This window comes from Lissotriton vulgaris, chromosome 3_1 (assembly GCF_964263255.1).
Source record: "Lissotriton vulgaris chromosome 3_1, aLisVul1.2, whole genome shotgun sequence".
NCBI lineage: Eukaryota > Metazoa > Chordata > Amphibia > Caudata > Salamandridae > Lissotriton > Lissotriton vulgaris.
The window spans coordinates 538,912,608-538,927,612 of NC_141689.1; the positions used below are offsets into that span (position 1 = coordinate 538,912,608).

Below are 15,005 nucleotides of genomic sequence, written 5' to 3' on the forward strand. Positions count from 1 at the left end.
TCAGCATTTAAGCAGACCGTAAAAAAAAGCAGCCAACATGCACTCGTTGATCGAAGATAAAACAACTTTAAGACGCCATGCACATGCATGGATGCACATGCCGTCCCTGATATACATCAGCCCACTGCAATAGGCACTCAGATTTCAAGACCGCTCTGTGGCACAAACATTTCAAACGCCTCCTTTAAGCTGTTATAACCTTTATTAAGTTGACTCTGACCCCGCATCCAACCCGCAGCTGTCTGCATCCTTTACTCTCCTTGTTCTTGGCCTGGACTTCTACTCAGTCTTCGCCTGAAACAAACCTCTGACCTGGAACTAGGCAAAATATATACAGGCATACCAATGTTAATGTCCTGATGATGATCCTATATCTTTTGTAAGGATCGAAACGCCGTCGACTTGTGGTACGCCATATACACCTCTTTATTTAATACTCGTTATGTGTAATGGTGTCTCCACTATAATTTGTTTGTCCTACCAAAATGTGTCTGATACAAACAATTTACTCTGCCTGAACCTTTTTGTTTCATGATGTACGTCCTTCCCACTAAGTTGGATACAGGCTTGTGTCCCATTTTATTTGTTTCCTGCTGAATTTTGTGTTTATTTAAGCTACTATATATTGAAAACACCTGTCCGGCTAGACAGCTGTAAAATATAGTACTGATTGGGTCTATATTTATTGTTTGCTCTCATTAATCCTTGTCTAGCGACCACTATCTTTAGAAATAATTGATTATCCAAGGTCCCTGACCAACCTTATTTGGGTTCCCTTGTTCTTCATAACACACACTGTGTGAAACAACACTTCAGTATTTGAATTTAAAATTTGAATTTAAAAACATTTATATAGCGCTCTACTACCATGCGGTTTCTTGGCGCTTTAGGACTGCGAGGGGGGTGGCAGGAGCAGAGGGGGATCAGACCTTGTAGGCTTGGGAAAAGAGCAGAGTTTTAAGACCCTTCCGAAACTCTATGTAGGAGGAAGTCATTCGGAGTTCGGTCGGGAGGGAGTTCCAGAACGCAGGAGCGAGAACTGCAAACTTTGTTCCTCCGGCCTTTTTCTTACGGAAACGGGGGATGGTTAGCAGGGCCTGATGGGAGGAGCGGAGCTCTCTGCCAGGTGCGTAGGGTTTGATGGCGGAACAGATGAACTCTGGGGCGGTGCCCATTTTGGCCTGGAAGGTGGTACAGCCGAGTTTGAACAGGGCACGCTCTTTCACCGGCAGCCAGTGTAGTGCCTGCATTAAGGGGGTAACCCGATGGAATTTGGGCAGGCCATGGATCAGGCGGGCAGCCTGGTTCTGCGCTAGCTGCAAGCGGCGAATGGCGTAGGCTGGGGCGCCGTTGTAAATGATGTTGCCATAATCGAGGCGCGAGAGCACCATGGCCATCACTATGATTTTTAACGCAGGCAGAGAGAAGAAGCGAGAGATCTTCCTAATAGTTCTGAGGGAGAAAAAACAAGAAGAAACAACTGAGGAAACCTGTGAGTGAACGGAGAGTGAAGAATTGAGGAAAATGCCAAGGGTTTTGACCTTGGGGACAGGGAGCGGAGGGACACCAAGTGAGGAAGGCCAATGGGAGGGGGACCAGGGACTGCAACCACCTCCAGTCAAGACTAACTCCGTCTTATCTGGATTGAGTTTGAGGTGGTTGCAGTTCATCCAGTCCTGGATGAACAACATGACGGACTGGACGTTCTGGGAGGAGGAAGGGGAGTGGGAAAGGTTGAAAATTAGCTGGAGGTCATCAGCGTAATTAAACACCGTGACCTCGAGCTGCTGTAACATAAAAATGAGAGGGTAGATGTATAAATTAAACAAAAGAGGGGAAAGTGAGGAACCTTGGGGGACTCCACAAACAACCCTGCGAGGAGCAGCGGTAAAACCAGCTAGGTGAACCGCCTGAGCCCTGTCGCTCAGGAAGGACTCAAGCCAGGCGAGGGCCAGGCCCTCGATGCCCGCCGCCTTGACACGGGTGAGAAGGGTGGGATGGTCCACCGTGTCAAAAGCGGCGGACAGATCTAGAAGGATGAGGGCCTGCTGACAATTAGTGTCGATGCCCTCGCGTAGGCTGTCCATCACTGAGCTCACCACCCTCTCGGTGGAGTGGAGCGGGCGGAAGCCCGCCTGCCTGGTAGAGAGGCAGTGGTTGGTTTCCACATAGGCGCTCAGGGTGCTGGTCACGTGGGCTTCTAGAACTTTACCCAAGTAAGGCAGGAGGGAGATGGGGCGGTAGTTGGAAGGGGAGGAAGGATCTGCACCAGGTTTTTTTAGAATGGGAATAATAGCCGCGAATTTGTGAGCAGTGGGGACCGCTCCGTTGCTGAGCGAGTCGTTCAAAAGTGTGAGGGGGGGAGTGGGGCAGTTTAGGAAGATTTCTCTTAAGATGTGAGCGGGGGCAAAGTCGAGGGGGGAGCCTGACTTTACCTTTTGAAGCAGGGGGAAGAGCGTAGCCTTGGTTAAGGGGGGAATGGAAGTGAGTTTAGACGTGATAACGGGCGGGGAAGGGTTGGAGAAAGTGGGGGAAGGGAGAGGAATGTTGGCTTTAATCTTTGCGACCTTGTCAACGAAGAAATCGTTGAGTGAGTCGCAGAGCGGTTGGGAGGGGGGAATGGAAGCCGCAGCTCTATTAGACGAAGCAAGTTCGTGAACTGTGGCAAAAATCTCCTTAGTTTGGGATTCCGCAGCCAGTATCCTGTTGGAATAGAACAGGGTCTTAGCATCAAGGATGCCCTGCTTGTATGCCTTAAGCACGGAGAGGTAGATGTTTTTTTTTAAAGGGCAGTATTCTCTTCTCCATACACGCTCTGCTCTGCGAGCGGCCAGTTTCATTACCTTGAGGTCAGGGGTGAACCAACGGTTAGCGGCGTGAGCTCGCTTAACCGTGATCCGCCTCAAGGGGGCGAAATCTTCGCAAGCCCGGGTCAGCCACCCATCGATAGTGGCCAACTGATCCGGGGCGGCGAGGCAGGAGAGATCGGGGCAGGCGTTGACTAGGGATGAGTGGAAGGATGGCATGTCTGCCTTACCCCATTTTCTAACCCAGGTGTTCTTGAGAAGGGGAGGTTTGGCCGCTGGGGCTAAGGCAAGGGAAAAGGAGATTAAAAAATGGTCTGACCAAGGGCAGGGGGATATGGCAGGGGAGGAGGTAGGGATGTTCAGGGTCCAAACCTGGTCGAGTGAGTGGCCATGCACATAGGTGGGGCTGTGGACATGGGTAGTGAAGTTGAGGCTGGTCATAAGATCGGTGAACTCCTTGGATTGAGAACTTTCGGCCGGGTCGTTGGGCCAAAAGTTAAGGTCACCCAGGACCAGTACAGACGAGTTATTAACGACCAGGGTTGCGAGGATGTCCTGGAGGCAGGAGACAAAGGTGGGGGTGGGGTTAGGGGGGCGGTAGATAAGGACAGCAGTTAGGGGAGTGGCATGAGAAGTAGAGCGAATAATCAGGCAGTCAACTTCAGGGATGGGGGGACAGGGGAGAATCTGAAAGTGAAGGTCGGTATGAGCAATAAGGGCCACTCCACCGCCTCTTCTGCCCTCCGGTCGGTCTGCTCGAACGATGGAATATGAGGGAGGGAGTGCTGCTAAGACATTAGGTAGGGAGTCGGCCTTGTACCAGGTCTCTGTTAAAAACAGAAGATCAGGGTTATGGGTATCAAGGTAATCGTAGAGCTCATACTGATGACTGACAGCTGATCTGGTGTTAAGGAGCGCAGCAGTGATGTTAAAGGTCGGCTTGTGGGGGGCGGGAGGTGGGGAAAGAGCAGAGGGGGTGGCACGGGCCAAAGAAGTGAAACTTGATGTAGCAGTGGGAGCAGTAGGTGGAGGGGTAGAGAGAAGGCTCAAGTGTTGCAGCGAGCTGGATATATGTGGGCTGATGGTACCAGGAGTCCAAAGGGACAGGAGGTCGGAGGGAGAGTATGTCAACAAATGGACATAGGGGGGTGCCCCTTGCCCCGACCTGCCGCGGACGGGCGCAGACGGGCTGGACTCTGGCGTGACTCCGGCGCGCCTACAGCGCGCCCGCTGCGCTCGTCCGCTGCGCTGACACATGGGGGCGTTTAAATGGAGGAGCAGCGTGGGGGGAGTGGCGTGAGTGGGGTTGGGCGAACCAGCCCAAACCAAGATGGCGGCCACTAGCGCTGGGAGCCTAGCGTGGAATCAGCTGCCAGCCAGCCCCGACCGGGCCCCTAGGAAGCAAAGTAGAAGATTAAAGGTACCTGTGGATTTTCAGTACAGGTGGGTTAGAGAAATACGATTTTAAAAAGTAATGCGCGTCACCATTTAAATCTGCGTGACAGCGCGCTAAAAACACAGAGTACACGATCGCAGCCCTCAGCTCCTGCAAGCAAGCCCACTGCCACCGGGCTGCTCGCAATCGCTGGGGAGACGTGGAGCTCACTCCTAAATGGAGGAGCAGCGTGGGGGGAGTGGCGTGAGTGGGGTTGGGCGAACCAGCCCAAACCAAGATGGCGGCCACTAGCGCTGGGAGCCTAGCGTGGAATCAGCTGCCAGCCAGCCCCGACCGGGCCCCTAGGAAGCAAAGTAGAAGATTAAAGGTACCTGTGGATTTTCAGTACAGGTGGGTTAGAGAAATACGATTTTAAAAAGTAATGCGCGTCACCATTTAAATCTGCGTGACAGCGCGCTAAAAACACAGAGTACACGATCGCAGCCCTCAGCTCCTGCAAGCAAGCCCACTGCCACCGGGCTGCTCGCAATCGCTGGGGAGACGTGGAGCTCACTCCTAAATGGAGGAGCAGCGTGGGGGGAGTGGCGTGAGTGGGGTTGGGCGAACCAGCCCAAACCAAGATGGCGGCCACTAGCGCTGGGAGCCTAGCGTGGAATCAGCTGCCAGCCAGCCCCGACCGGGCCCCTAGGAAGCAAAGTAGAAGATTAAAGGTACCTGTGGATTTTCAGTACATGTGGGTTAGAGAAATACGATTTTAAAAAGTAATGCGCGTCACCATTTAAACCTGCGTGACAGCGCGCTAAAAACACAGAGTACACGATCGCAGCCCTCAGCTCCTGCAAGCAAGCCCACTGCCACCGGGCTGCTCGCAATACTTTACTCGCAGTAAAAGGCAGAGCCCGTAGCCTACCTCTCAGTTTGGATCTGTGGCTCCGCGTCCGTCGGAATCATGATCGCTGGGATGACGTCGTCGGTGTACTTAGACGTCGCCCTCGCGCGGATGTATGACGTTACAACGCACACCGTTACAACGCATTTTTTTACAACGCAGGATCCATTACATCGCATGGCTTTACAACGCATGACATTACATAGCAGATGCTATTACAATGCATGCCATTACAACGTAAGTATAGGTAAGTATATTATTTTTAAAAAAAATGTAATTAATTTAAATGTAATTAATTTAATAAATTAAATTATTTTTAAATAATTATTTTGTACATATATTACTTTAAGTTTATTTTAAAAAGAACTATTATTAATAAAGAACTATTATTAATAAATAATAAAATTATTCAAATTAATTTTTTTAATTAAAAGATTTATTTTAAAACTAAACCCTAAAAATACCCCTGTACCCCAAAACCCAAACCCAGAAACCTAAAAATACCCCTGTACCCCAAAACCCAAACCCAGCCCAGAAACCTAAAAATACCCCTGTACCCAAAACCAGCCCTGAACCCTAAAAATACCCCTGTACCCCAAATCCCAAACCCAACCCTGAAACCTAAAAATACCCCTGTACCCCAAAAACCAAACCCAGCCCTGAAACCTAAAAATACCCCTGTACCCCAAAAACCAAACCCAGCCCTGAAACCTAAAAATAACCCTGTACCCCAAAACCCAGCCCTGAACCCTAAAAATACCCCTGTACCCCAAACCTAGCCCTGAACCCTAAAAATACCCTTGTACCCCAAAACCCAAACCCAGCCCTGAACCCTAAAAATACCCCTGTACCCCAAAACCAACCCTGAAACCTAAAAATACCCCTGTACCCCAAAACCCAAACCCGCCCTGAACCCTAAAAATACCCCTGTACCCCAAAACCCAAACCTGAACCCTAAAAATACCCCTGTACCTCAAAACCCATACCCAACCCTGAAACTTAAAAATACCCCTGTACCCCAAAACCCAAACCCAACCCTGAAACCTAAAAATACCCCTGTACCCCAAACCCAACCCTGAAACCTAAAAATACCCCTGTACCCCATAACCCAAACCTAGCCCTGAACCCTAAAAATACCCCTGTACCCCATAACCCAAACCCAGCCCTGAACCCTAAAAATACCCAAACACCCGAAAACATATACCTCAGTACCCCAAAACATATACTCCTATACTCATACTTATTTTTTAAAATTACTTAAATTAATATATTTAATTTATTATATTAAAATACATAAATTAATATATACATGTTTTAAATATTAATTAAATAAAATAAATAACGTTAAATAAAATATAAAATAAAATTAAATACTTACCTATACTTACGTTGTAATGGCATGAGTTGTAATAGCATCTGCTATGTAATGTCATGCGTTGTAAAGGCATGCGATGTAATGGATCCTGCGTTGTAAAAGTAGCGTTGTAATGGTAGTGCATTGTAATAGTCGCGTTGTAACGGCTGTTTCCCCCCTCGCGCGCTGATGTCAGTTCTGTACATAGCTTTCCGCGCCAGTAACGCAGAGCCATGACAGAAAGCGACACTGGTGTCATGAAACCAGGGCCCTGAAAGGGATGTCCTTAACCTTAGATATCGGTTCGCAGAATGGGGAGGATGGGTGGGGCGGTAAGGAATCTAACACTAACTACCGTTTCTTACAGATATATCGTTACTGAAGGAAAGTAACTTTTGCATTTGAAAGAAACAGGTTAGTGTTAGATTCCTTACCGTAGAATAGATACCCCAGCAATACCAACCCCGGTGGATGGTCTGCGAACCAAGATCACACCAGAAAGTCCTGGAGAACGGAACGGCCGAAAAAGCCATCTCTCCGGACTCGGCTGCCAGGCAGTAGTTTCTAGCAAACGTGCGCAGCGAGGCCCACGTAGCTGCCTGGCGGATGTCCTGCAAGGGGACTTCCCGACCCAGGGCAGTAGAAGCTGCCATGGCCCGAGTGGAATGGGCGCGCAGCCCAACTGGAGGCTCCTTCTTAGCCAAGGAGTAGCAAACCTTGATGCACAAGACGACCTAGCAAGAGATGGTCAGTTTGTGCACCGCCCCTCCATTCTTAGCGCCCACGAAACCAACAAAGAGCTGGTCGTCCACTCGGAACTGGCATGTGCGATCTAGATAGAAGGAGAGCGCACGTTTTGGGTCCAGACGGTGGAGCCTCTCTTCCTATTTCAAGGGATGCAGAGGCGAAAGAAGGTAGGCAAGGTGATGGACTGCCCGATGTGAAAGGCTGTGATTACCTTGGGCTGGAAAGAAGGACGAGTTCTCAGAACAACTTTGTCCGGGTGGACAGAGAGGAAAGGAGGTTTTGAAGATAGAGCCTGGAGCTCACTCACTCTCCTGGTAGAGGGGATGGCAAACAGAAATGCAGATATGAAGTGGCTCAAAGGGAGCGCACATCAGATATGTTAGAACAAGATTCAAGTCCCACTGAGGGATCACGAAGGGAAGAGGAGGAAACATGTGCGTGATGCCTTTCAAGAATCTATTTACAAGAGGGGACTTGAAAAGAGAAGGCTGATCAGGAAGTCCTAAGAAGGTTGAAATGGCCGAGAGGTAGCTCTTGATAGTGCCCAGAACAGAGCCTTGCTGGGCAAAAGAAAGAAGGAAGAGGAGAACCTCTGAAAGGCGGGCAGAGAGTGGATCCACAGTCTTTGCTGTGCACCATGCCATAAATTTGTTCCACCTGCAGGCGTATACCGTTTTTGTGGAGGGACGCCTGGCTGACAGAATCACATCGCAAACATCAGGAGGCAAGTCAAATGGCCTCAACTGTCGCCGCTCAATCTCCATGCATGTAGGTGGAGACTGGACAGGTTTGGGTGGAGGACCATCCCCTGCTGCTGCAACAGAAGGTCATCCTGAAGAGGCAGACGAATTGGGGGATCGACTGACATGCTGAGTAGCTCGGGATACCAGTATCTTCGTGCCCAGTCCAAAGCCACAAGGATGACTTGGCCCGGTCTCGCCTGATCTTCTTCAGCACTCTGGGTAGAAGTGGTATAGGCGGAAAGGCGTACAACAGACAGCAGTTCCACTCGCGACAAAAAGTGTCGCCGAGCGAGTGCCGCCTTGGAAATTCCAACGTGCAGAACTAATAACATTGCGCGTTCTCTTCGGTGGCGAATAGATCTAACCAAGGCTCTCCCCACTGAAGAAAGAGACCTTGCGCCACGTCAGAGTTCAGATGTCATTTGTGATCCATTATGCACCGGCGGTTGAGTTTGTCCGCCCTGGTGTTCAGGGAACCTGCCAGGTGTTGAACCACCAGGGTGACGCCCTGGTGTTCCAGCCATTGCCAGAGGAGCAGAGCCTACTGACAAAGGGTCCACGACCCCACCCGCCCTGTTGGGGCGGGTGGGGTCGTGTTGGTGGTGGTGGTGGTGGTGGTGGTGGTGGTGGTGGTGTTGTCCGTGAACACCTGCACTACACTTCCCCGGACAGAGGGAAGGAATGCTTTCAGTGCAAGTAGGATAGTCCGCAGCTCCAGAAGGTTGATATGGAGCCGGGACTCTGCCGGAGACCAGAGGCCTATGATCTCCCTCTCTACCATGTGGCCCCCCATCTCAGGAGGGACGCATCAGTCACCACTACATGCTCCGGTTGGGGTAGGGAAAGAGATCTGCCGCTGACCCAATCGTGGTTCGTGAGCCACCACTGCAACTGACTCGCAGTGCCCTCTGAGATCAGGACGTGGTCGGACAGGTTGCCCTGATGCTGTGCTCACTGAAACTTCAGGTCCCACTGCAGAGCCTGCATCCGCCACCTGGCGTGATGCACCAGAAGAATGCAGGAGGCCATCAGCCCCAGGAGCTGCAGCGTCAACATGACCGAAACTCGGGATAAAGGCTTAAAGATCGGAATCAGAGCCTGAATATCCCGAACCCGCTGTTCGGGGGAAAAACCTGAAACTGCGCCGAGTCCAGAACCGCTCCGATGAAAAGGAGCTTCTGAGAGGGGCACAGGTATGACTTTGGCATGTTGATGGAGAACCCCAGCAAGTGCAGGAGGTCGGCCGAAGTCTGGAGGTGGGAGACGACTGTTTGAGGCGAGCCCGCCTTCAACAACCAGTCGTCGAGATAGGGGAAGACTGAAACCCCAAATCTGCACAGATGAGCTGCGACCACCGCCATCACTTTCATGAACACCAGAGGGGCGCTGGTAAGGCCGAAGGGGACCAGGGTAAACTGAAAGTGCTCGTGGCCTACCGTAGACCGCAGGTAGCGCCGACGGGCCAGCAGGACAGGGATGTGGAAATACGCGTCCTGCAAGTCCAACGCTACCATCCAGTCTTCTGGGTTCAGGGCAGCCAGGACCTGAGCCAAAGTCAGCATCTTGAACTTCTCCTTCTGGAGGAAGCCGTTGACGCTCTGTAGGTCCAGGATAGGGCGTATGCCTCCTTTGCCCTTCTTGGGTACCAGAAAGTAGTAGGAATAGCAACCAAGCACAACTTCTGGCCCAGGAAGGCACGCAATGGCCCCCTTAGCCAAGAGGGCCATAACTTCCTCCCGCAGAAGTTTCAAGTGATCCCCCGACATGCGGTGGTACTGCGGTGGCATGGCTGGAGGGATCGCCTTGAAGGGGAGGGAGTAGCCACTTCGGGCGGTGTGCAGCACCCACCTGTCCGACGTGATGGTGCGCCAGTGGAGGAGGTGATGGCGAACCCTGCCCCCCACTGGCGTCTAATGGGCCTGAAATGCCAGACTAGGAAGGCTTAGAGGCAGATGCTGCGGGAGCGGATGTGGACTGACCCTGCCGTTGTCCCCCGGCACCGCCACGGCGGTTACAACATCCACGACCACGTTGGGACTGGTCCGGCGGCCTGTGGCTGGCTGGACATGTGGGGGTGCCCCTTCCTTGGCCACGAAAGGGGGGAAAAGCGGACGTTTGCTGGTGCTGGCCTAGGCCCAAGGACTTGGCCGTTGCCCTGGAGTCCTTGAAACATTCCAGCGCACTGTCCGCCTTGTCGCCCAAAAGGAGACTGCCATCGAAGGGCATGTACATGAACGAGGCCTGGACATCCTCCGAAAAGTTGGTGGACCTCAGCCAGGCGGGGCGGCGAACCGCCACCGTCGTTGCAATCGCTCTACCCAGCGAGTCTGTGGTGTCAAGTCCACATCTAATTGAGTACTGTGCTGCATCCTGCCCTTCCGCCAGGGCTTGGGAGAGCTTTGTCCGGGCCTCCTCCGGACACTGTGGCAGCACGTCCGCAAACGAATCCCACAGCGAGTGGGTGTAAAGGCCCAAAAGGCAGGCAGTGTTGACAGACCGCAGCCCAAAACTCAGAGAGGAGAACATTTTCTTCCCAAACTCATCATACCTTTTGGATTCCCGATCCGGAGGAGTGGTCGGGGATGCGGTCTGGGACGTAGAGGCCTGGATCACCAGGCTCTCCGGGGTGGGGTGCACGGACAGAAAACTAGGGTCGCCAGGAGCCGGGGTTGGGTCACGTTCCGATCCACAGGAAGGCCTGTGGAGGGCTTCGAACAGGTGCCCAGCAGAACATCAGTGAGGGCTTTGTTAAATGGCAGGAGAGGCTCCGAAGAGCTTGCCTGCGGTTTGAGCACCTCAGTGAGGAGGTTAGTCCTCACGGCCGCGACAGGGAGCTCAAGAGCCAAGGCCTTGGCTGCCCTGTTCAACACCATGCTGTAAGCAGCCCCCTCCTCCGAAGCCACGGAGGGAGGAGAGACGAATCCAGTGTTGGGCGAAGTGTCCAGACCACTGGCCTCCCTTAGCTCTTCTGCCCAGTCCTGACTCAACTGGCACTGCAGTGCCAGAGGGTCCTCAGACCCCTCCCAGTCTTCGACGGGTGGGTGGTGTCGCCCGAACCCCCGGCCGCATCGCACGAGCTTCTGGGGGAGTTGGAAGAGCGATGACGCCTCTTTGACTTCTTTTTCAAGTGCCTGACTTACCTGAGAACTTTGAGCCCGAGTGGTGGTGGCTCGTCGAGCGGCGATGACTGCAGCTCCGCAACCGGTCCCTCGACTTCCTCCTCGACCGGGACTTCGAGTGGCGCGGAGCCGACTGCCGCAGCTCGAGCAGCTCCCGTCTAGCCTTCGAGGTCAAAGCCCGGCAGTCGGGGCATGACTTGTCATCATGGTCGGCCCGAGGCAATAAAGGCACTGACGGTGGGGGTCTGTCACCAACATCAGGCGGTGACAGTCCTCGCAAGGCTTAAAACCATGCATCCATAGCGGCACGGCGAGACGAGGGTCGACTCGAAAAGTGATCAAAAGGGATCAAAAACGTAGTCAAAAATTGACTGGAGAACTGCTCTTCCTGGATCTGCGCTTGCTGGTGCGGAATAAAGAAGAACTGAAGTCAGCGCGTGAGGGCGGCGTCTAAGTACTCCGTTGACATCATCCCGGCGATCACGACGCCGACGACGGATGCGGAGCCGCAGACGACGCCTAGCGATGCGCAGGGGTACTGCTGACGAAAACTTTCCGGATCCAGTCTGACGCCTGGGGATATTCTACGGTAAGGAATCTAACACTAACCTGTTTCTTAAAGATACAGAAACTTGTATGTTTAGTGTCAAAGTTTGGAGTATGTCAGGAATTGGAAAATATACATATTGCTTTGTCGCCCCTGTGGATACATTTTATAGTTATTCTTCAGAGAGAAATAGAATTTTCAGCTCTTTGGTGAGTGCTACTAATCTACTTAAGTTAGAGGTGCCTCCACCGAGCCCTCTCATGGCTCAGGCATTGATTTTGCCATGATGAACACAAAATACCCCCCTCAAAAAAAATTGATGGATTAAAAATGTCCTAAGTTTGATTTAGAATGTTGATGTTCCTAAATATCAGCAGACTCAACACTCATTCATTTTTTAACCTTAATATTAGCATACACAACACTTATCCATTTTTTTTACCTCAAAAAAGCGTTGGATTTAATATCAGAATATTACATATTCATGGCTATTGGCCAAAACCTTCACCAAAATGTCCCTAGGGGAATTACAATGCAACCGGTACCTCTTGCCCACAGTCTCCAATAAAACTTTTTCGACACTTGAGAAATCTGTGTGAAACATTCCAGGAACGACTGTACTTGAAATGTGTTAACTTTAGGAAATGATGTGCAAATTCAAAGTTTTTGTAGAAATCAACTTAACCTGTGACCTGAGAACCTCAGTCGCTGCCATCTAAATAAATGAAATAAAGTAAAGTAAAATGCCTACTATTTCATTGATCCCACTGAGTTTTCCAGCAGAAAGCTTTGGTCTTGAGGAAGGCCTTGGAGGTGGTCCAATGCAGTTCACAGAAAGAGGGGTCGTGGGCCTAGGGATAGCTGTGAAGAGATACGTAAACGTAATATTAAATGTTATATAAAACTCACATATGTAACTCGCTTTAAATTGTCTTTAGATCGCACACAATTTGTTTTTAGTCAAGCAGGTGGAATAAGAAGCACAGAGTATGCTTTTAATTAAGCTTGAAAGGAAATACTGTTCTAAAATCATTTTGTGACTTTCATATTACATTTAAACGATCGGTGGAGCACAACAGGGTGCAGTCTGAGCAACACTACAGGACTTTCACAATAGAATGCCTATCTCTAAGAAACAAGAAATTGTCTCTTTACATTTAATGCTAGTGTGCTATTCTCAAACATCTTTGTCATGGTATTTAGACATTATCATTGAGACTGCAGTGTTTCATACAGTATTTAAAAAACTGGGCTCCTTGCACAGACATAAATAATTTCCATAAAGGTTGCTGCACTTGTGTTTTCATGCTATTGCACTTACTGTCCAGTAGAAAGATGGCAGCAGGGATTTCTAGAGTACAATATAATTACTTTACTGTATATGTCTGTCATTTAGGAGCATCCATACAATTGCTGTTTGAAGTGATGCATAGAAGGCTTTAGTGTCACCCACAACAAAGTATTTTTTTTTTTTTTTTTAAATATATTTTTATTGCAGAGTTACAAACCACAGGATACAATTAAACAGCCAGTGCACTTGTGGGCTCCCCCCGTCCGATGATAGTTCACAGTTGTACACAGCTATTCAGCCCGCATCCCGGAGGCCGGGCGGCATATCACATCGCCAAAAGGAACACATCACAGTGCACGTCCCATTGGGACCCTGGCGGAAGGTCGTTTTGTGTATCTGCTTTTACCCCCCCACCCACAACAACAGTCCCATCAGCCATCTCCGTGATAATCAACGATATCGCCCTTACAGGGCCTGCCCTAAACTATATGGGCCTGCGCACCTGGCCGTTCCACCCAGTCGGTCTGCCCTCCACTCAGTGCCCACCGTCCCAGTAGGTCCAAGGCCCTAACAAGCAACCCTCCAATGGCTTCCGGCCCTCCCCAAACCCCCTATTACCAACCCCCCCCAACGCCCCCCCTCCCCTGGCAACTGCTAAGGTGTGTGCTTCGCCCTATCGAATTGGATGGGTCCACTACAGTGCGTAGTACCATACTTCTGTGTTCGCCCCGCGGCGTCCAGCGGCTTAGTTCTCGCCTTCCTCATCCTCAACCAAAGAATCACGCAAAGCCTGTACCACTAACTCCCATGCTCGCGCCGCATCCAGTACCTTCTCATTCCCCAACTTTACTGCTTGCTTCATCCGGAGCACACTCTCGCAGTCAGACCACCGCAGCAACTCATTCTTCCATCTACGCAGTGAGGGACCTCCCCTGGACTTCCAGTGCCACGATATTTCCCTCTGTGCCAATATCAGACCCAGGTCTATGAATTTACTTGTCACCTTGGTGTGCTTAGTATGCGGGAACCAGAGCAATAGGCACGCTGCCATGTCAAATTCTACCTCCCTGTCAGTCACTTCATTCAGGAGTTCCCCTACCTCCGCCCAATAGGTCCCCAGTTGCGGGCACCCCCAAAACAAATGGTCCATGTCCGCCCCCAGGGACGAACACCGGGGGCAACAGGCATCCGGCACCCGAAAGTGCCGCTGTAGTTTCTCAGGAGTTAAATAGGCCCTATGGAGCACATAGAAATGGACCTGCTGAAAGCGCGCGTTCCTAGTGCCCTTCCACGTGCGTCGCAGGATATGGCCCCATGCCGTATCCGGTATGGGCCGGCCAACGCTCACCTCCCATTTAGCTTTGAGCCCGTGGAGTGGTTCCAACCCTTCGTTCAGCATCCTATTATGGAGGCACGTCACAGCCTTGAATGTACCAGCCGCCATTACCACATATTGGCACGTCATAGTCGTCGCGGGTTCCGAGAGCCCCTCTCTCCAGTGCTTTTGTACGGCAGCCACAACTGCCGCATGTAGGAGAAAGCCCCCCTCAGGCAGTCCGAACTGGTCCCGGAGCACTTCGAACGGCGCCAGAGCCCCATCTATGTACAAGTCGCCCACCACCTGCAACCCCGCCTCCTCCCAATCCGACAACGGGGACCAATCTCCTCCGTGCGGCAACGCCGTCAACATCCCGATCGGGATCTCCGGGGCATAAGGCCGCGATGCCCTCGCTCTCCGAAGGCTCCTCTGCCAGCACAGCCGGAGCGTCCGCTCTTCTATGGTGAGGGCCCGTAGCTCGAGCCGCTGCTGCATGATGATGTATGACAGCACGTGGCGCTGTATCCCCCGATCCCGGTCCTCCTCCGGTCCCCGGAACACCCTGGCTACGTTCTGCGTAAGGACCTGCAACTGCGCCGCCAGATAATACAGCTCTAGGTCGGGCACGGCCATGCCCCCTTCCAGCTTGGGGCGAAGTAGCGTGCTCAGGGCTATTCTGCGGCGGCCATGCCCCCACAGAAAGCCAGTTATCATTGACCGCAGTTCCCTAAACACCCCCTGGGGAATCCAGACAGGCAGCGTTCGAAAATAATAGAGGAAGCGGGGGAGCGCCA

General features: G+C 51.6%; 1 protein-coding gene across 2 annotated transcripts in view; it reads right to left on the reverse strand.

Moving 5' to 3' along the window:
- FCHO2 (FCH and mu domain containing endocytic adaptor 2) overlaps window positions 1-15,005 on the reverse strand; it is a 1,161,485-nt gene that overhangs the window by 332,729 nt on the left and 813,751 nt on the right. For both annotated transcript variants that reach the window (XM_086960798.1, XM_086960797.1), the window contains exon 17: window positions 12,354-12,463. In XM_086960798.1, coding sequence (XP_086816924.1) covers window positions 12,354-12,463 — 110 coding nt within the window. The remainder of the gene's footprint in view (window positions 1-12,353; window positions 12,464-15,005) is intronic.